The sequence below is a fragment of the Bradysia coprophila genome (genome assembly GCF_014529535.1).
Source record: "Bradysia coprophila strain Holo2 chromosome X unlocalized genomic scaffold, BU_Bcop_v1 contig_114, whole genome shotgun sequence".
In the NCBI taxonomy this organism is placed as follows: Eukaryota; Metazoa; Arthropoda; class Insecta; order Diptera; family Sciaridae; genus Bradysia; species Bradysia coprophila.
In genome coordinates, this window is record NW_023503290.1 from 1 (window position 1) to 21,951 (window position 21,951).

The window sequence follows — 21,951 nt, forward strand, 5'->3', positions numbered from 1 at the left end:
ATACGGTGGATCGCTTGTAAAGTGATTTAGCTTTTTTTGCGTTATCTTAATTGCTTTTAGTGCAGTTCTTCTTGCTTAAACTTCTCTTTTCAATAATTTTATTTCTATCTCGGATGTGGAAAGAAAACTTTGTTCGCACAATAAAGCCGCAAAAAACCCAATTAACATTTTAATCTCTCCTATTGCTTCTTGCAAGTGAATGCTTTCATTAGCGTAACGGAAAACGAGAAGTTTTCTTACTTTTTGCACCATCTATACTAATTTTTAAATTGCAAATTATTTCAGAGCTTTTTTTTGAAATTCGTTTAAAGTTCCTTTGGTAAGGCACAAACCATTCCTATTACAACTCGTCTTACCTTTTATCAATCAAAATGTTTCTATTTAATAACGCCGAGAAAAGCTTTAGTAGATTTTAATCATCTGATCAGATGAGATTCTGTAATGTAATCGAAAGCGCATTGAGAATTTATCAATTCCTTCAGAACAGTCTGCAACCTTATACGACTGCTACACTTACTTTTTCGCTTTATTCTCTATTTATACTTTCCAAATTACATTGCTCCATTGCTTATTTTTCCGAATAAATCAAATGAAATTTATTTTCTTATTTCCATCGCATCGACACATTCTGTTTCAATTTCATTTTATTCTGCAGGAATGCACGAACCTCCGTATTATACAGGATATTCGCCGATTCGATTGTTTGTGCACAATGTTGTTACATCAAAGTACTTTGATTTAGCAATAGCTGCTGTAATCGGATTTAACGTTATCACAATGGCTTTGGAATATTATATGATGCGATTGCATTGGAGTATACACTGAAAATATTCAATTATTTCTTTACGGCTGTTTTCATATTGTAAGTATATCGCAGCTACAGGGGGTTTTGTTATTGGGGAGGTGCTAAGTATGTCAACAGAAAATGAGCAATTTAAATGTGATCTATCGCAGGCGGAGATTTAAAAAGGTTCCGTTCACAAGCTCAATAATTTACCTGGCCTGTTAATAATTGAATCTGGTTTTACCTGACCTTATTTTAATGAGCTTGTTTAAAATCTGGCAGGCTTAGGGTGTTCCCGCAATTTTTAAATGCAAAATATTCTTGTGTTTAGCTGACCACAAAATAGGTACTCTTGTTGAGAATCAAGCTCGTGAGATCTTTTTTTTTGTGGCCTACGCTACGACGAGACATTGTTGCACTTTTGGTATTCGTTGGTGCAATTCGTGAATAGTAGCAGTTTGTCTTGCTCTTAGATTGATTGAAAATCCAATTTCATTTTAAAAAAGGAGTGTTTTGTGTCACTTTAAAGGACTTCGACACAAAAATACTTTTTGAAGGAGCTCAAAAAGTTCCGTAGACAATACAAGTTTTTGAATTTCTGAGGTCACATTTTAAATAAAAAAAAAATCTAGAGCTTCATTCACAACAACAATGTTTTGAGGATAGAGGATAGCTAAGCACTAGAATATTTAAACTGAAAAAAAAATGCGGAAACACCCTAGGAACTTGTAAGATTTTTAACGACAATTTCAGGTTGTGGTTCTGAAACGATCTGACTTGAATTTTCTAATTCAACCGACTTTTTGTACGGTTGGCGTCAGTCGACCTATTCTGAACTTAATTGTTGCGTAAGAGTGGAACATGTACATAAAAAGCAAAATTCTACTTAAAAGTTACAATTACTCGACATGGTCTGAGCATATGGAATGCTTACCATGTGTCCCGATCATGCTTAGCACCTCATTTTCTTATTAAATCAAATTTCTTTGTAATCACTTACAACATCACCCATTCAGGGAAGCTATCATGAAGCTAATTGCACTTGGATTCAAAATTTATATGAAAGAAAAATGGAATCAGCTCGATGTGGGTATTGTAATATTGTCTGTGGTCGGAATTGTGTTGGAAGAACTGGAAACCAACATCATACCAATAAATCCAACAATCATTCGAGTGATGCGCGTCATGCGAATCGCTAGAGTCCTCAAACTACTGAAAATGGCCAAGGGTATACGGGCTTTGCTGGATACGGTGATGCAAGCCCTTCCACAAGTAAGATATCCGAACAAATAGTTGCATTGTTTGATGACTAATCAGTTGATTAAACGTTTTTAGGTCGGAAATCTTGGTTTACTATTTTTCCTATTGTTTTTTATATTTGCCGCACTGGAGTGGAACTGTTCGGTCGATTAGAATGTTCCGAAGAGAATCCGTGTCAAGGGCTTGGCGAGCACGCTCATTTCGCTAACTTTGGCATGGCTTTCTTGACGCTATTCCGTGTCGCCACCGGCGATAACTGACTGAATGGAATCATGAAAGACACGTTAAGAGATGAGTGTGATGATGCAGCCGATTGTGTGAAAAATTGCTGCGTTAGCACCGTCATTGCTCCCATATTTTTCGTAATTTTTGTGCTAATGGCACAATTTGTACTCGTTAATGTTGTGGTGGCTGTATTAATGAAGCACCTGGAAGAGAGCCACAAACAAATGGAAGATGAAATGGATATGGACACTGAATTGTAAGATTTATGAACAATTGATTGAGTAGCATTAGTTTTCCGCTGGTGTGTAGATTCACTAAGTGCGTTCACAGGACCATTTTCGATTACATTTTTATCACCTTTCATTTGTTCACTTTTATTTGCAATCCAACCTGTTTAAGCTCGATTGGTATTTTTTTCACTTTTGATTTAGAGGAAAAAATTATTTTTGAGTTAATTATGCACTTACGTTCTGTGGCCTAGTCCAGCTTCTTGTAGGTACTAAGTGAATTTCCACTCCAAGGAATTCGAATAACACGTTCAGCATATTCGTTCGATACTAATAATTGTGAACTTTCGAAAATCGAGTTAATTTTTCCGTTGCCCGTTTCTGTTTCAAATTTGATTTACCTTTTATATTATATTCCCCAACTCCGTTTAAAGTGTATCATTGAATACCCTTCTGTACTCTTTTATTACATACATCCAATGTATCTTATCCTTATCCCAATTTTTTGATGTACAACTATTTTACAGTAATGGTGTACTAACACCGAGACTAACACTTACGTTTAACTATGTTACGTCCAGACAAAGGAGTATTATTGTATCACATGTGCCTTATATTCGTTTATACAAAATTAAATTAACTACATAGAGATTCAGTCGCCTTACCTGCAGACTGGATTTTGACAAAATTTGAGAGCCTTCAAAAATTTATCGAAATTTGATCGTTGACGTGGAAAGTTGTGACGGAAGCTTGACTTTTGGGTTCTCTCGAGAAAAAAAAAATTACGCAGACTGGGTATCATCCATAGGATAGGCTCACCATTTCAACTTCATCAATTAGATTTCGATAGAAGGAAAAACGTTTTATGGTAAATTAATTGAATTTTAATTTTAGGGCGCGTGAATTCCAACAGGAACAAGAGTTCGAAGAAGAGCAAGCTCTGTGCATGCAATTGCAAGAGGAAGAGAATTTGTTCCAGAAACGTCCACTAGCCAATCCAATCTCTTCGCCTAATTTTATATATAGTACGCCAATATTTGAAAATAAATTCAATGCACAACGTCGTCAAACCATGCACTATTTTAATCAAACACTTCGCCAGTCAACCGACCGTACTCACATATTCGATGAGAAGAATATTTTGGAGACCGTCGAAAATAATATCAATCGAGAAAGTGAACGATCGCGAAAGAGTTCAAAAGTAAGTACGGGACGGGGTTCCCAAGAAATTCCCAAAAAATCAAAAACTTTCAAAATGATTTTTTTTGTATGTGCAGGGAAGTGGTGAATTGAAAAAAGAAATCAACCTACGACGAGCTGGACTGAGTAAAAGGCTAACCAAGGAAATGTCATTGGACGAAGATGCTGGCCGTCGGAAAAGTCGCAGTGAAATGAAACGGATGAGTTGTGACAATTTGCCGTGGAAAATGGAAAAGAATTGCGGCAAATCGAAATTCATCGAGTTGTCGCGCGAAGACGAAAACAAAGACGATTCAATGGCTGACATGATAATGAGATCGCTTGACGACAACAAAATTGGTCAGACCAAAGAGACTTCAGATGGGAACAAAGATTCCAGGGATAATACAGGAAATAAATTATTTTATCGGTTCCAAAGCTACAGCCGGCACGAAATCGATCGGGTAGCACCAAGCAATTGTTCAAGCAGAAGGCAATGGACGATGAACAAGAGATTGACGAGAATTCATTACTGCTACCGTCAGTATCCAAATCCAGCAAGCAGTCAGACTATTGGGATGGAAAGGAATTGTCCAATATGCCTGATCGCAGTGATGGCGGTGAAAATACGATCAATAAATCGGATTCATCGGAAATTTTACGCATCATATCGGAGCGTAGAATGTTGGAGAAACGTGACATCGTCGATAATAGTGACACTTTTGAATACAATCAATTAATGAGTAAAAAATCACCTCATCCCTCATCTACATCTATTAATTGAGACAAAAGGTAAATTAAATAAATAAAAAAAATGATGGACATTAAGAAGTTAAATATATATTTATCCTTCTAATAAGCCATACAACACACAAAGAATTTATTTTCAATAAAAAAAAACCAAGAAAAAAACAAAATAAATTTAGAGAAACATTCTTGATAATCAAATTTAATTATAGTGAAAAGAAATTTCTATATTAGTGAATGGAGCAATACTACTAACTAATTATATTATACTATAAAATGAAACAAAACAAAAGGAAAATATTTATAGAAATGACGAAATTATTATGAAAATGTGAGACAGTGGTGTCTCTGTCTTTTTCGAATCATTTTTTGCATCAACTAATTACTGTTTTAGATCAGTCAAAATGCTATTTTACAAATGGGACAAAATGTATTGCAGCGACAAAATTTCTGGGTTTACCAATAGAATGTTTCCTATTTACAAATATCTTTGAGCACTTTACCGTTATTTCACTTAATCTTGACCAATATCGGGAAATATATAATGGTAAGCCGAATAAAACAACGTTAGAATATTACCATCCTTTCACATTCTCTTCTTCCCATTTCCATACACAATTTCCTATTTCCGCATCTCTATAGCACAAACATTTAATGAAAAATGTTCAGGTCGAATGAAGAACGAAAAATTTTAGTTTTCTGTTGCCTACGCCTCAACGGATTGGATTTACTAGAGCAGTTCGATCGAACTACTTCTTGTACATTGATAATTGATAAATGATTTACTTTTTCATGGGTTTTATTCGTTTCATTTGTTCAACGTTAAGTTGTTATCTTCATATTTCAAACATTGAAAACGATGTATACCTCTGTAATCGGTTAAAAACGATTATAGTCAATCAGTTCTACAATGACAACTAAAATAATAGACGAAATATCTGCTTAACGAAAGAAATAGAAGATTTGATATCCAACATTTGAGAATATTTCATACAAAAGAAGTAACAGATTTAATAGTTACACCGCTCATGCCGTGTATAAGTTACAATTTAAAATGTGAAAATCATAGAAAATGAACAGACCCACGTGGAGTGACCATCTCTCTCTCTCTCTCTCTCCGCAGTAGATCATTTAACGATCCCGATCATCAAACCACGTTACGCCCTTTTCCGTCTACTCAAATTGAATGTCATAGTTCGGACTGCGATGTAGCTGTATAACTGTATTTTGACTGATCTATCAAACATAAGAGTGCTGTTGTAGAAGAATGTTTCGTTGTTGATGAAATCTAATCTTTTGCATTTTAGCTCGACCAAAATACTTGATTTTTGTAAAATTTGATGAACCATAATCACTAAATTAGGGAACATACTCAATATAATAACTCACTTGTATTCTACAAAGAACAAAAAAATAAAATTTTATTTTCTTTGAATGTAAGTATTTAGATGTTGCAACAGAGCTCTATATATTCATACAACAAAAAAGCAGAAGAAGAAAACTAATTAATTAAATATATTCATAAAAAGTCGAAATATGAAATTGTTTGTAAAAAAAATTATTTCGAGTAACAAAAAAAAGGTTTTAGAACATTTTTATTGTATTCACTTTTCTCTATTGCTAGAGGTAATATGTGCCTATTATAACATACACAATTTAAACTATGAACTTTTTTATTAAGAAACTTTCAATTTTATGTGAATCGGCAATTTTGACTTCAAAACCTTATATGTGGGACGCTTGGGTAAGATTAGTTTCACCAAAAAATTACAGCTGCTCTAGAAATTCCAATTGAAAATTTCGTACGACGACTGTAAATAAGTTTACCTTACAAGGAAAGTAATAAGGCCATTACTGCCCTAGGGCAAAGCCTTTACCAACCTCGTAAGGTAAAATAGCATACAATAACTGGGAAGTAACTAGTTATCTCGTATCACGGTGAGTAAAAGTACCTCGGCTGCCCTAGGAAACTTTTACTCACCTGGATACGAGATAACTCGTTACTTCCCAGTTATAGTAATCTACTATAAAACTACGAAAATTGACATGGAAATCGAACTATTAAGTGATAGGCTTCTGAATTCTGGAGTTCAAAACGAAAATATCGTCTAGAGCGTCTGAATTGACAGTGAAACAATGAAGTGATATACAGGTATACCAACAAAAAAAACAAAAGAAAAAATTGCCGATGCAAACTATGTTATTCTTGTGTAAATCTTCCTATCTCTTTACATTAAGAACTGTCTTCCAAAACTTTTCGCTCTTCAACGATTTGTATAGTTATTTGTAAGTAAAGTGTGTTTAAAGCCACAGAAAGACCATTTCTATTTCGATGGCAAGCAAGGTTAAATTCATCCTTCTTTGAAGAAAACAAACCCAGTGAAAATAGCAAAAATTGGTTTTCGTCTCCTTAATTTCCTTTGGTGAAAACAGAGTCACTGCGCAATGAACAGACTGAACTGTTGCTTACATTATTTTTGTTCACTGAATGAAACCGAAAGGGTATGTTTTGATAGTACGGATTGTGTAGATCTAAACACACAACTTTTCGGTTTCGAATTTTTTTCACCGTGTGGAATACCCGAACGAATACTGCTGGTATCATCTATTTTGGAACAAAAGAAGAATAATAACTTCCTACAGTATAGCTTAAATTTCCTTCCAAGTTCACCACATTTGGTTTAAAAAATGTTGAGTTAGTTAAGATTTGAATAGAAATGGCCTTTCTGATGCAAAAGGGAGTAGATGCTAGATTGAAAATGCGTGAGGATCTATAAATATCAGCAGAAATATTACTACGAATGATTTTGCTTTTTCGATAAAAGTATATAAACACGACAAACCATTACATAAAATATTTTATCATCGGCAATCATTAAAAGCTTAGTTAGAATAGAAGGACAACACGTCTGTTTGTTATCAGTGTTTTGTAGATTTGTGGAACATTGTTTAAAAAAAATTAAATAGATCTGGCGTTTCTCAGCCACCACACTTTCTCTCTTGGTTGAATTGTTGTTTTCTATTTCGTCGATAAGTTGATATATGTCAAAGCTAGAAACTTTTTTCTTCTATTAAATATTTCTCTAACCCACAAATACTGCCGACTTAAGATGAATTAGGGAGTCCTGGTAACTCAACCGGAAGAGCAAAGATTTTATTATAATAGGTCCCGGGTTCGACTCCCAGCGTCAATAGTGTATAACACATTGAAATTAATTGCGGCTTGCCAACTTTCGGCACCCTGGACTTTACTTAAATAGTCGAGGAATGCCTCCAAATAAATTTCTAAAAATCCGAAACTGAATTCTAGATTTTTAGAAATTTATTTGGAGTCATTCCACGACTATTTAAGTAAAGTCCAGGTGCCGAAAGTTGACAAGCCGCAATTATTTTGAATGTGTTAACGATCGATTTCTAATTATAAATGATTACTCTATTTGTTCACCCCACCAGGCTCTGTCGACCGTAACAAAGCCGTGAAGGAACATAAGAAATCTCAACGACTTTATACTATTTATAATATACTCTTACTATTTACACAACTCACAGATAGTTCAATCTGTGTTTCACTCATTAGATAAAGGAAGAGACCTGGTGCCATTAGCCACAGTATTATAAAGGCACCATTGGCACCCGGTATTATGAAGAGAAATTCGAGAAAATAATTTTCTGGAAAATCCTTGAATTTTCCTGAATTTCCCAAATTTTCTAAAAATTGAAGAAATTCGAGAAATATTTCTAGATTCTCTTTGATGTTGTTCGAATTTTCTCAGTCAAAATGGTCGAAATGTATAAGCCTTTGAAACATTATGTTCAGGTAAACGTACATATTACATAGTGAATGCAGGCTGCTTCAGAATTTCAGACATTTATGCTGTTGTGGATTGAAGTTGTGTAATTCATCAAAAAGGAAATAAGTTTCTAACGTAGGTTTGTCGGGTCGCAGTCCTTTATTAATTTACCGTCTTTTACAGAACAAAAAACTGGTAAATGCGTTGTTGTTAAGCTTTCTTTAAATCGAAATTCAATTTAAGTAGCGACAAAGTATCATGAAACTTTTATCGAAAATTGCGAATATAATATGTAATAGAGTCATAACTCAAAATACGATTTTCCGAACTGTTTAATTTCAATAAGCAATCATTATACTTCGAAAATAAAACCTTTCCTATGTAAGAAAAAAGAAAGAAATTATTATAAATGGCAACCTAGTTACAAAGAAACATTATTATAGTAAAAACATTAAACTAAATTATTATTATGAAATTACATATTGACGAAATTTCTATAGAGGAACTATTTAAAAAAAACAATTTAGGTCGAAAATATAGGAAATTTTAAAGTTAAAAATAAATTCGTTAAACAAATAAAAACAAAGAAGAAAAACAACTAAAAACAATGGTGATCCTTTCTCGATATGAATATAAAAATTGTGATAACATTTTCAATATTAATTTCTATCTTTCTCATTCATTGAAATTTTTAAAAACCAATTATATATTATAATAAAAACAATGTCGAAAGTGCATGAAGAAATTACGAACAATAAGAGTATTTTATAGCATTTTGCTCAATCACTATTATATTTAAATGTATTTATTGAGAACACACACACATTACATACACTAATTTTTAGAATGACTTACACAACTTTCCAAAATATTTAAAAACCGAAACACTGTTTTACATTACAAAACTAAGAAGAAGTGAAAAATCTATTCGATACATATATAAAGCCAAACACCGCAAACCTGTCACTACAAAATACACACAATTATTATCGCCATTGTCTAATCAAAAAAAAAAAAAAGGAAAATGAGTAATTAAATTGTTACAATTATATATTGATGTTGTAATTTCATAAAGAAATGAGAAAATTTTTAAAAAACAAAACGTAAACACAAAAAAAATAATTAAAATTAAAAAAGAAAAATTTAAATAAAAATTTGAATTATATTTCTCGATTAAAAATCAGTTTTTAATTAATCTTCGGACACATTTGCAAAACTATCAAAAGAAAATGCTTTGTCGTTTGTTTTCAATTCAACTCTTTTTTCAAAAATTGGGATTCATTTTAAAATATTTTTAATGAAAATGAAATTTAAAAATAAAACAAAAAACTTTCAATTTTCTTACGAGAGAACGAAATGGAATTTAACTGCTTAAAATCATTTCACTCAAATTTCCGTTTAAAATGAAAATAAAGTATTTTTTCCAACTCAAAATACGAAAGAAAAAACGAAATATGTTTCAGTCAATTTTTCTCCTGTGCCTTCCCTGTCTGTCTTAAAAACAAAATAAATTAAAAAAATGAAAGAAAAAAAAACAATGAAAATTTGAAGAAGAAGAAAAAATCATATATACAAATTATAATAAATAAATTTAGACATTTAAGTATATATATGTAGCATATTATAATGAGAATTATTTTAGACATTAAATTTAAATTAGTCGTTTAAGTGAAAAAAAATAATATGTTACATTGCAAGTATTGGTATTAAATGAGTTGTGTAGAAGAAAAAAAATGGTTTATGGAATTATCATGCACCAACTCTCGAGTATAACTCTATGGGCTTTATGCATGTCAAACACCGTCGCTTTACAGACCGCATGACATCGCTGTTTACGCTGTGGTAAATTTTTATAAAGTGTGTTTCAAGAGAAGTACCGTTCATTTAATATAATTCCTTGTTTCTTCTTTTCCTCTGCTACATGAGTGTTTACACTTTAATTTATCAAGGAAATAGAAATAGAAATTCTAGAGCCGAAAAAAATCAGATGAATTGTAAAGAAAGGTGATGGTATTGCGGTAAAGCTTGACACGGTGTGGTTGAATGGAGTTTAATTAAACATGTCGTCGCAAATTTGATATTTTTGGATATTCTTAGTCTGCTTGTGACCCTGAACAACGTTCCACAAAAATTTTTGATTTTCATCCATGCAGTCCGGAGCACCCGTACCAAGGCTCCCTAGAGTGCTCTGTGGGTGCGATAGAACTGATTGGGTTTGCAATCGATAGGATATGGAATTTTAATAGTCATAGTACAAAAAAAATTTCCCATGGATTCAAGGTGGACAGGTGGCGACTCATTGAAGTTGAAAAATGACGATCTTTGAAAGGTTCTACAGGCGTGGATACTTGAGTCACAGAGGTGGTAATTAGTTGTACAAGTAGAGAGACATTAGCTCTACCAATATCCAAAAAATTACTTTTCCAAATTTTCTATATAGCAACTTTATAGTGGTTCAAAATTTTTCTCTCTTTTTTGGCCATATTTGTGAAACTCAGCAACACCTAAGTCACACTCTTGATAGTTTTTCGCAGCCAAACTGCATGGATTTGTTTTGCTGCTAGTCTCAGCTTTCTAACAACACCCCACTTGCTATATCTCTGGTCAACAGTGCCGTTCTATTGAGTGCCTAAGTGAGGTAAGTCCATCTACGACGAAATTTTAAGCATGACTTCAGAAAACGGTGGGGATGATTTGTTTGATTGCGATTTATAAATAGAATTATTAAACTACATAAAAAGAGCAAAATATTACTGATATTTGGCCTCTATTACCGTTTTCTGAAGTCATGCTTAAAATTTCGTCGTAGATGGACTTACCTCACTTAGGCACTCAATAGAACGGCACTGTTGACCAGAGATATAGCAAGTGGGGTGTTGTTGGAAAGCTGAGACTAGCAGCAAAACAAATCCATGCAGTTTGGCTGCGAAAAACTATCAAGAGTGTGACTTAGGTGTTGCTGAGTTTCACAAATATGGCCAAAAAAGAGAGAAAAATTTTGAACCACTATAAAGTTGCTATGTAGAAAATTTGGAAAAGTAATTTTTTGGATATTGGTAGAGCTAATGTCTCTCTACTTGTACAACTAATTACCACCTCTGTGACTCAAGTATCCACGCCTGTAGAACCTTTCAAAGATCGTCATTTTTCAACTTCAATGAGTCGCCACCTGTCCACCTTGAATCCATGGGAAATTTTTTTTGTACTATGACTATTAAAATTCCATATCCTATCGATTGCAACCCCAATCAGTTCTATCGCACCCACAGAGCACTCTAGGGGGCCTTGGTCTGGGTGCTCCTGACTGCACGGATGAAAATCAAAAATTTTTTGTGGAACGTTGTTCAGGGTCACAAGAAGACTAAGAATATCCAAAAATATCAAATTTGCGACGACATGTTTAATTAAGCTCCATTCAACCACACCGTGTTGAACCTTCTGCAAAAAAAAAGATTTTCAATTGCACCATTCGATGCAATAGGATTCGGAGCACCTATGCTACGGAGTGAGTGCTGGAGAGCGTATTGAGGTTTTAATTCTAAAAGTAATGGTACAAAAAATTGGTTCCATTGGTGTAAGGGAAGCTGGTGGAGACTCGTCCAAGTTTCAGAATGACGATTTTTGGAAAGTTGCAGATTCATACCCCCTTTCATGAAAAATTACATACGGCCTGATTTCGCGAAATGTGCCGCGAAATTCCTTGAAGCCAATCGACAGATACGCAAATAACTATTTATTGCCTATTTTCTTGAAAAAATACTCTCCACTACCAAGAAAATACAGTTAGAATTTTCGACAGCAGTTATGTCATTTTCAGTTCATTTTGTGTTGTTTTTCTTGGTTTGAAACGGCAAAGATACATAACAAACAATTTTCAGTTCATTAACAAAATATTTAAAGTAGATAGAAAAGTAGATCCAAAACTACGTCAGAAAACATTGCTTAAGGCTCGTTTCAAAGAATGAAGAACGAACTGAAACTCCAATCAAAACCGACTACTTCAAAATAATGGATTTCCGTTGCTCTTTCACATGTATGACGAGTTTTAGGCCATTGACATAGATAGACTGGATTTATAGTCAAAACGATGAAGCGAACATAAACCATATGTAATAATTATAGTGTGTACACACGATTTCAATATTCACTAAACATGCAACGACAAACGACGGTACCTTAATTCATACACTTGGTAGATATTTATTTTACTCGTTGTTTTTCTTTGTGTATTTGTCTCATATTAGTACCACAAGTCTATATGTATGGTTTTAGCGGTTTAATAAAACTTTCTGTAAAAGCTGGAAAACATAAAATCGGCTTTGAACTTAACAGAGACTTTCTCAAATACTAGTGGCATATTTCGCAAGCAAACAAAATTGCTTTTCCACTTTAATTACTTTCTTTCATACATGCAGCTTTCTAAAAAGTGTTCAGCCGTGGAAAGCCTCAAAGAAGAGCAAAGCTTTGAATTTGATGTGTAAGGACTTCGAATATGTCCACCAATTACCTGGATATACGGGTAATTGATGTACTCACCAAAAAACAGACATCAGTTTAACATTCTAGTTATTTATAACAATAAAACAAATATTTTCATTTATTCGCTGCTGTGTCCAACTATCACAAATTATATAGCAAAGAGCATGTATGTTTGCACAGTATATATGCTTTGGCTACAAGTAAAGTTTCATCTCTTTATGGCTTTTTCCATGCCCGATCCATATTTCATACATATATATAGATCGGATTCAATAACAAAGGTAGAATAATGAATTGGATTGAAATGGTATGGAAAAGTGAAACTTATTTTACGACCACTGTAGATACTTTCAATTACACGCAATAAAAAAGAAGCTTGTGCCGAACCAGCAACAGCCGAACATCTCCAGCTGGTCGACAAACACAATACCATTGTATTGAAAACAATTCAAAGGCAAGCTACATACAGTGCATTCATACCATTCATACGTTGAGGTCATCTATGTGAGTAGTAAACTCGTTGTTTAGAATGTGTTTTGATTGCATATTATACAAGTAGAGTGTGTTTGTTGATCAGCTGGTGAAGTTCAGCTGTTGCTGATTCGGCACAAGCTTCTGGTTTAGTGAGTGTAAGTTTTACTTTTTTGAATATTTTGAAAATAGTTTTTCGATTAGTATGCAATAACTCCTGACTTTTTAGCCCCGTACGAAGTACTGGGGGCTTATAAGATTAATATGCCGTTTGTAACACGTCGAATTGGAAGCAGACAGTAAGGGCAAAGCTTTTGGTTATGTTCATAGATGACGAATCCGCAATAAAAAAAATGTCCGTCCGCCGTCCGTCCGTCCGTCCGTCCGTCCGTGACCCCTCTAGCTTGAGCAAATCACAACCTTTTTTCAAAATTCTTTTTTTCCCCGATTGGTATCGACAAAAGTAAGGTCAAGTTCGAAAATGGGCATGGTAGGGTCGGCCCTTCCAGAGCTAGGGCCTATAGGTGTTTTTCAGTCTTTCGACGATATCTACCGAAATACGCACGTAATAGCTGCTTGTGATATATCAAATGAAAGGTATTGACGAGTAGAACAAAGTTGCTGAACATTGTTTTTGTGTAGGATGCAACGCGAGCTTGTTGGGAGGGCTCAAAGGTCGTTACTCGGCCCTAAGTGTTTTTTCCACATAAATCGAGTAAATCTCATCCGATTTTGCCAGATTTAGTTTTTTATGGAAGGTAATTGAATACCGAAAAGAACGTGGCGAAAAAAGTTTCAAATTTGGGCCCTTGGACTAAGGCCGCTACTCGGCCCTAAGTGTTTTTTGTACATAAATCGAGTAAATCTCATCCGATTTTGCTAGTTTTTGTTTCATTTGAGAGATAATTGAATGCCGAATAGAATGACGGCAAAAAAAGTTTCAAATTTGCGCCCTTGGACTAAGGCCGCTACTCGGCCCTAAGTGCTTTTTGCACATAAATCGAGTAAATCTCAACCGATTTTGCTAGTTTTTGTTTTATTTGAGAGGTAATTGAATACCCAATGGAAAGTTGGCAAAAAATTTTGGGTTTCTAAAATAATGTCGTAAATTGTTGGTTTTATTTGAGAGGTACTTCGTACGGGCTTTCGTAATTGCGCTATGCGCAATTTTAAAAATGAACACTTTCAGTAAATTTGACCATGCCCAACTTGACTTGCATTTTGGTAACAGACGCATTAGAGGGTTGTAGACGTATTAGGGTTCCGGGCGTATTACGGCTACGGACGTATTATGGTTACGGACGAAATAGGATTACGGATCGTACGGGGCTAAGTCGCAGCAAACGCTCCGACTGTTCTGATGCCTTGTTTTGTTGTAACGGATGGAAAGAGAACGTTGAATTTTCTATGATTTACAGCGGATAACTTAAATAATTTGCTAGGGATGCATTCAATCAGGGCGGCATGTGATTTTCATTACAGAAGAAGTGAAATATTGAGTGGTTTTGCTGAAAACAGTTAGCGTATAAAATAACTAATAAGATAATCAGACACATTTTCAGTTCCTGGTGGAAAGAACTCACAATCCTCCAATCGAAATAAGTTGTTTGGGAGTTGTGGTCTTTTACAGTATACGGGCGTGAGCTAGATCGTAATTTAGTTATACTAAATAGCCTCAAGATAAACAACACACACTACTGATAATAGCGAACTTTCACAGGCGACAACCATATCAGTAATTTTAATATCGGATTTACTACTTCATTTCATCATGGTTTTTGCTCTTGCAAGCTCGTCGGCCAGTTCGTTTCCTTCAATATTACTGTGTCCTGGTAACCATGATATGGTTACCATGTTAGTTGAGGCGAGTCTTTGGACGGTATCGTAGCAATTCAACACCAGAGCGGATTGGAATTTAAAAGCACTGATAGCATCAATTGAGTTTTGGCTGTCCGAGCAGATGCAGATTTTTGGATTATGGGTGTTTCTGAGCAGAAGTTTCCGGCCACAGCTAAGGAAGCCGTAGATTTCGGACTGGAAGATTGTGGCCGTTCTCCCCAGTGAGAATGGAGGGGATTCTTCCGTTTCTCGGCAGTGTGTGCCTGCGCCAGCGAGGTTGATTTTCCTAGATCCGTAGTAACCAATCATTCCTAGATGGGAATTTGGTTATGAATTGTTTGTCGAATCGGTAGGTTGGGGTAATGGTATCAACTGGCATGCTAATTTATGGAGTGTCGGATTCCATTTTGGTCCACAGGCTGGCGTGACCATAGTTAGCTTTGATTAGTTGTGAGGATTGGTACAAACTCAAGCAGGTGGCTCTGGCTGTTGATTCTGTGTAGATATGCAATGGTTCGATATTTAGCATTGCCTCTAAGGCTGCTGTTGGGGTGGTTTTCATTGCACCTGTAATGCTAATCAGAGCAAGTCTCTGGATTTTAGCTAATTGTTTTTGGACTGATTGTATGTGGCAACGCGGCCACCAAATGAACGAGGCGAATGCTATTCTTGGACGTACTATCGCAGTATAGATCCAGTGTGAGACTTTAGGTTTGAGACCCCAGTTTTTTCCGATAGCGCTACGGCACATCCACAAGGTTTATAGACCTTTTTGTAGGCAGAGTTTGGTGTGAGGAATGAAGCTGAGCTTATTGTCTAAGGTTAGGCCCAGAAATTTTGCTGAGGTTGATAATTCGATTGCTTTGCCGAAGATTACAGCTGTCGACATATTGACTATCCATAACAGTTCTGAAAGTAGCAACGAAAGACACCTTAGCAAATCTTTTACGACATCGCTGAAACGACGGACAAAAGGTAAGTAAATTACAGAAGTAAGTGATGAGCCAACATTTACATGCTAAACACTTTTTGGACATTTTCCCTTCGATTTAATAGGTTAAACAAAATAAGTAGTAGATTTTACATGACAGTACGCTTGCTTTTTTTGAAACTAACGAAGTTCTAAATTTGGATCTGTACGAATCAATTTCAGAACTCTAGCCGAAATTTCAATAGCCACACGTTTCTCTGGACTTATAAAGATTTGTTCCGCACGATTTCCACATAATAAAAACATCATCAACCAACTTCCCTCAGCCATACATCTGCTCACTGTTGTTCGTATTGATCTCTATTCATTCAATTCGGCTTCCACTAAAAAAAACCCTTTCCCATTGACGAAAAATATACCATGCGCAGCGCATAAGACATACATGGATCCAAATCTGTATACTATCTATGGCTGTAGCTATTTAAATATTTACGTAAAAAACACACGTTATATAGTGTCATGTCACTTCCACTATCGTACGCTCATCCGAAAACCGATTTCTACTCAAATTAATTCATCAGTCTAACCACGTTTATCATACGCTACAGACCGCAATAAATTCCAAAGTGAACCATCATCGTCTCTTCCTCAATTAATTTGAGTGTTGCGTTTCATACACAAAAGTTGTTGTTGCGTTGATTTAATCAATTTTAAATTGATTTTTGTTACTTTTGAAGGAAAGTTATACGACGATGGCACATACAGTAAGTACAGGAAAGAAAGACAAACTAATTGAACTGAAAGTGAAACGGTGTGGAGGGTGTGTTTCTTGCTATATTTAATTAAAGGTGTGGAACTGTGTATTTCATCTAGATTGAAATGAGCATACATAACTCACACACAAAAATACAACAATGCACTTCCTCCAAACCATTTCTCATTTCTACGGTAAAATCGATGAAACAGAAGAAAAACATCAAAAACATTTATTGATAGGCTGAACCAACAATCGTTCCAATTGACGATTTCAATGCCAATGCCGATGGTGATGCATTGCGGGCGGCCATGAAAGGTCTTGGTACGGATGAAGAAGAAATCATTGAAATTTTAACGACACGTTCCAATCATCAACGTCAAGAAATCGCTACCTATTTCACCAATGAACTGAATCGTGATCTGATTGATGATTTAAAAGGTGAACTGGGTGGAAACTTTGAAAATGTTATTGTCGCCCTAATGACGGAACCCGATCAATATTTATGCCAAGAATTGAATAAAGCAATGGAAGGAGCCGGAACGAATGAAAATGTTTTGGTAGAAATTTTGTGCACAAAGACGAATGATGAAGTTAAGCGGTTGGTGGAAGTGTATGAGGAGAGTGAGTATTTCTTTTATGGTTGATGTAGCATTACGTCCTTATATATCGACTTTATATTCATATATCAGTGTATAATCGTCCTCTTGCTGAACATATGTGTAGTGAAACTGATGGCCATTTCCGTCGTCTGTTGACCCTAATTATTACCGGTGTGAGAGATGAAACTGGTGAAGTGGACGCTGAATTAGCTAAAGAACAAGCGGAGACATTGTATGCTGCTGGGGAGGGAAAATTGGGCACCGATGAGGATGCATTCAATAGGATTCTAGCCCATGGTAGCTTTGAACATTTGCGACTTGTATTCGAAGAATACAAACAATTGTCGGGTCAAACGATTGAACATGCTATTGACCACGAATTGGCTGGAGATTTGAAGGACGCAATAAAGGCTATTGGTAAGCATTTATTCATTATGTCTGGAGATATTCAAAATAATATCATCGACGAAGGTATTATGATTGGTTGAGCAACTTCAGAAGTCAATTCAATGAACTTTATTTTACGATAGTCTCAAACCGTTCCTCTTTCAGTTGAATGCGTTCAATCGCCAGCCGCATTTTTTGCGAGAGGTAAGAATTGCAGTCGATAAATACCGTTGATGTCTTCACTAATTTTATCGAAAAATTTGTCGCGTTTTGTGTAGAATTGCACGAAGCGATCGATGGGTTAGGTACCGACGATAGTACACTAATTCGAATCATTGTCAGCCGATCAGAGATTGATTTGGGAAGCATTAAAGCAGAATACGAGCGAATATACGATCGCACATTATTAAGTGCTGTCAAGGTACGCAAAATTTATTACAATTAGACTTATCAAAGACAAATCTTTTTTTACCATGTTGTTTTATATGTGATTGCTCGACCACTGTTTTCTGTACTTTATTCAAAAAAAAACTTCTGTTCAATTTACCTTCTTTCCCGCAGGAGGTAATTCAATTTGTACATTTTATTCAAATTTCATAATCATTCCGTTGGTTCATTATATTAAGATTAAAATTTATAATTTTGCAGAACGAAACAACTGGAGACTATAATCGTGCGCTGTGCGCCATCATTGGAAGTGCTTAAAGCAGATGAAATTTCAAAGTAAAATCAACTTTACGGTTACCTCCACCCATCTAATTGTTAGTAGGCTTGTTAGGCTATTTTGGAGCACAAAAAATTGTCAAAATTATATTATATTAGTGCTATAATTATATGAATTCAAGTACCTACCTAGGTCATAAGAAGAAATGAATTTTAAAATATTTACAATAATTATGGGGTCAGCATCAGTTACATATATATACGAGTGAATGCAATTCATTAACGACAGAAAAGTTAATTGATATAAATGGATCATTCCACCCTATGCATTCCATCGCAAGTGACAACTTACACATCTAGTGCCTAAAAGAGCATTTATCATTCGGTTGCATAAATAACTATTAAGCCACCGAGTGATAATAGTTATTTATGCAACCAGCTGCGAAAGGTGAACTTTCGAAATGCAAACTTACCACAAATTTGTTTACAACAAAATTCGAAATTTTTTAAATTACTTTAATCCAAGGTAAATATATGGGCGGAGGTAATGCCATATATAACCGAATCAGTGGCACGAAATTTCGCTATAAACGCCATCTCTCCCTGTCTTTAAAATCACAAAATTGCCGCCCATATATTTACCTTGCTTTAATCATAGAAGCCCAGCCTGTCAAGTAATCATTTACAGTCATTATGTAAGGTCCCTGACCGTGATTTGCGGACGCGAAAATCTGACCATGATTTGCTTATGTAAATTTACATGTAAAACATGTAATTATACCGCAAATCACGATTCTCTTGGACCGTGATTTGCGGTATGATTTGTATAACGTTTTGGAATACCACCAAATATCGGTCTCTATTGAACTTCATATAAAATACCACAAATGACGGACACCATACCGCCAAGCTCGATCCAATTAAAATATTAAACTTATTTAAAGAAATTTTGCAATTATTTATTAATTAGTGATTAACTGCTAAGCCAAATGTTCAATCTTCACAATAAAGTTAGCCACTACTCCTGGATATAAAAGGATTCCAAGAAAAAGACGCACAAAGTTAAAAATTGTCACAATACCACAAATCACGGTCAGGGACCTTAATTAGAAAATACGGTATCACGTTACTTGTGTATTAATTCGCACAGTTTTGGTGAAAATTTGATTTTTTTCCGAGTAATTTAAGTGAATCTCTGCAATCAATTCGGTTCGGTTGAGTTGAAATTCTTAAAACGATGCTAATGTTTTAACACATTATTTTTATTTGGCTGCATATTAGTGAAAAAAACGAAAAAAGACCATGCATACGTCACCCAAATCACGCATAGTTCAAAGTTCACTTTTCGCAGCGCCGTTGCATAAAACGTTGTATGCAACTAGTTGCGAAACGAGGTTGTTGTCACACGATGTGGTTACCATACTCGCTTCGCTAGTTTGATAACAATCACATCTAGTGACGAAAAGACCCTCTTTTCGCAACTAGTTGCATAAATTACTATTGCACCGAGATTCATACAACGTTTTATGCAACAGAATGATTTAAAATTCGCAGTTTGAGATGCGTCTCTGTTGCATAAATCGCTGTCTGAATGTATTACACAAAGTAATTTGCACTCGATGTCACATACTGAGTATAATCAGTATGTAACTTGACGATAAATGCGTCTTTAGACACACGCTGTGTGATTGTCACTCGAGGGCGCAGATTACAAAAATAACTATTTTATTTACGAAGTAATCAGATATTCCCAACATGAGTAAGAAAACGGTTGATTTGAAACTTGTTGCATTATCGGTTGTGTGGGAGGCTCTTCTTTGCTTTGTTACATTTCTGAAATGTGTGTACACAGTTACGTATTGTTTTTTGATCACAAAGGCAACAACTCAATTTTATCAGCAGACCATATTCTGTTTAACTAGCTTGGGGTCTAACAACACATTCAATGCAGAATCAAAAATGGTCTTTACTTGTCTCAGACTAGATCGTGACACAACACATCACATCACAACATTTTGTCCAAACTAACTAAGAGACTAACATCTGATTCTATACTTTTTTCTGTTTCGAAATAGATTGTGGATTCGAACACTATTTCGCAGGACTTTCAATGATTGACGCTGTCGGCAAGTCGGTCACTTCTATCACTTCGCCGAACAATATTTTTAAGGACAATGGTGATCGAAAATTTAATTTCCTAACAAATGATTTTGATTTTTAAATTTCATATCTCAAAGGACTGACTCGAATGCATCGCTGACTTTTGCGGTAGCGACGATAACAATTTCCAAAATCTATTCATTGGCTTCAAAATATTAGATTTAGTAACTGCCGTGCACAATGTGAAACAATACCAAGTAAATTGGATGGACATTGAAGGGTGAAACGTTTCTAACGTCGTTTTTCTAGGTGTAGTCTTCCAAGTTTGCTGTATAAGTTGTAAAACTAGGGTTTGGCAATTTTGCCCGGCTATACAAAATCGTTTCGAATGAAGAAATCGGGAAAAATATTACAAAAATCTATGCGTATCACTTTGAAAATGCAAATATACCTTTGAGTGTGTGTATGTAACTGATAATCCCACGTCTAAACTTTATCTTGAATTGATTCGCACATATCGTAAACTACCAATCGTAACTAGAGGCTCTGTTTTTTTTAGGAAAGTTTTGTGCCATAAATTCCTTAAAATTACAGTCAACTTCAGTAAAATTTTGACATGAATTTGCTTCAGCTGTTTTTCAGCTGGTACACAAAAAAACTGCTCGTACCACGCGCTCGTGTGTGTAACTACTTTACTCATGTAAAGTATGAGTGGAACAGCTGAAAAACAGCTGATGCAAATTCATGTCTGTTGTCGACTGTAATGTGAAATCGACGGGTGTCACACTTCTGGGATAACAAATCAGAATAATTGGAACAAAACTTTGAGAAATGAAATAAAACTCAGGACTTTTTATTGTCCTAAAGTTTAGGGAAATAATTGTTTTACATATTTTTAGACTAACAAAGGTACTGAATCAATTATCAAGGATCATTTTGACTTGAGCTATGAAAGATTTTGTTAATAATACAAATTGGATTACAATTCAGAGAAAAATAAGAAGTCTATTCAACCACTTGTGCCACATTCGATATCCACGTTACTATGCATACAAACACTATTATGTATATGCTTTAGTGTGTGTGGAACTAGTTGGATTATAAACGTTGAATCGGTGACTTTGACTTCTTATTTTTCTCTGACTGTGAATGAGGTACATCACCCCTCATGTGACATTATGGAAATTTGTGAAAATGTAGCCAAATGATCTTCTTCAACATAATAGACTAGAACCTTAGGAGCCACGTAGAGATACGATTGGGGTTACAAATTTTGAAATTTTTCGTATTTTCGTTAACAACTATTTTTGCTAGAAAGTGTGGCTTTTAAAATAAGACTTAAAAGTAAATGTAAATGTATTGGTTGCCTTTTTGAACCGAGTTGGCCTTTTAAAAAGAGAAATTGTAAGACAGGAAAAGTTGATAAGAGAAAGTTTTAGAAAGAAAAAAATTTATTTTCAATAAATGTGAGTTGTTCGCTATTCAAAGATTGAGACATTTTTACGTTATACA

General features: G+C 34.9%; 2 protein-coding genes and 1 long non-coding RNA gene across 3 annotated transcripts; all 3 read left to right on the forward strand.

Annotated features, from left to right (window-relative positions):
- Positions 1-801: 801 nt before the first annotated feature.
- LOC119066983 lies at positions 802-2,173 on the forward strand. The gene is made up of 3 exons (XR_005085834.1): positions 802-862; positions 1,801-2,056; positions 2,120-2,173. It is a non-coding gene; the product is annotated as an uncharacterized LOC119066983 (long non-coding RNA).
- A 143-nt stretch (positions 2,174-2,316) lies between these two features.
- LOC119066984 lies at positions 2,317-5,747 on the forward strand. Its single transcript, XM_037169709.1, has 4 exons — positions 2,317-2,525; positions 3,391-3,697; positions 3,774-4,139; positions 5,730-5,747. The coding sequence occupies exons 1-4, from the start codon at positions 2,317-2,319 to the stop codon at positions 5,745-5,747; spliced, it is 900 nt and encodes a 299-aa protein (XP_037025604.1).
- A 10,704-nt stretch (positions 5,748-16,451) lies between these two features.
- Positions 16,452-21,877, forward strand: LOC119066986 (annexin B10-like). Its single transcript, XM_037169712.1, has 6 exons — positions 16,452-16,697; positions 16,930-17,311; positions 17,380-17,706; positions 17,842-17,880; positions 17,955-18,097; positions 18,325-21,877. Exons 1-6 carry the CDS (start codon positions 16,686-16,688, stop codon positions 18,379-18,381), a joined length of 960 nt encoding a protein of 319 aa, XP_037025607.1. The 5' UTR covers positions 16,452-16,685; the 3' UTR covers positions 18,382-21,877.
- The last annotated feature ends 74 nt before the right edge of the window (positions 21,878-21,951 follow it).

Bases quoted from the DNA above. Each gene is read 5' to 3' on its own strand.
- LOC119066984 (XM_037169709.1), top strand. From the start codon at position 2,317: ATGAAAGACACGTTAAGAGATGAGTGTGATGATGCAGCCGATTGTGTG. The intron at 2,526-3,390 runs GTAAGATTTATG...TTTTAATTTTAG, and splicing joins ATGGATATGGACACTGAATT to GGCGCGTGAATTCCAACAGG. The intron at 3,698-3,773 runs GTAAGTACGGGA...TTGTATGTGCAG, and splicing joins GATCGCGAAAGAGTTCAAAA to GGAAGTGGTGAATTGAAAAA.
- LOC119066986 (XM_037169712.1), top strand. The intron at 17,312-17,379 runs GTGAGTATTTCT...TTCATATATCAG, and splicing joins GGTGGAAGTGTATGAGGAGA to TGTATAATCGTCCTCTTGCT. The intron at 18,098-18,324 runs GTACGCAAAATT...ATAATTTTGCAG, and splicing joins CATTATTAAGTGCTGTCAAG to AACGAAACAACTGGAGACTA.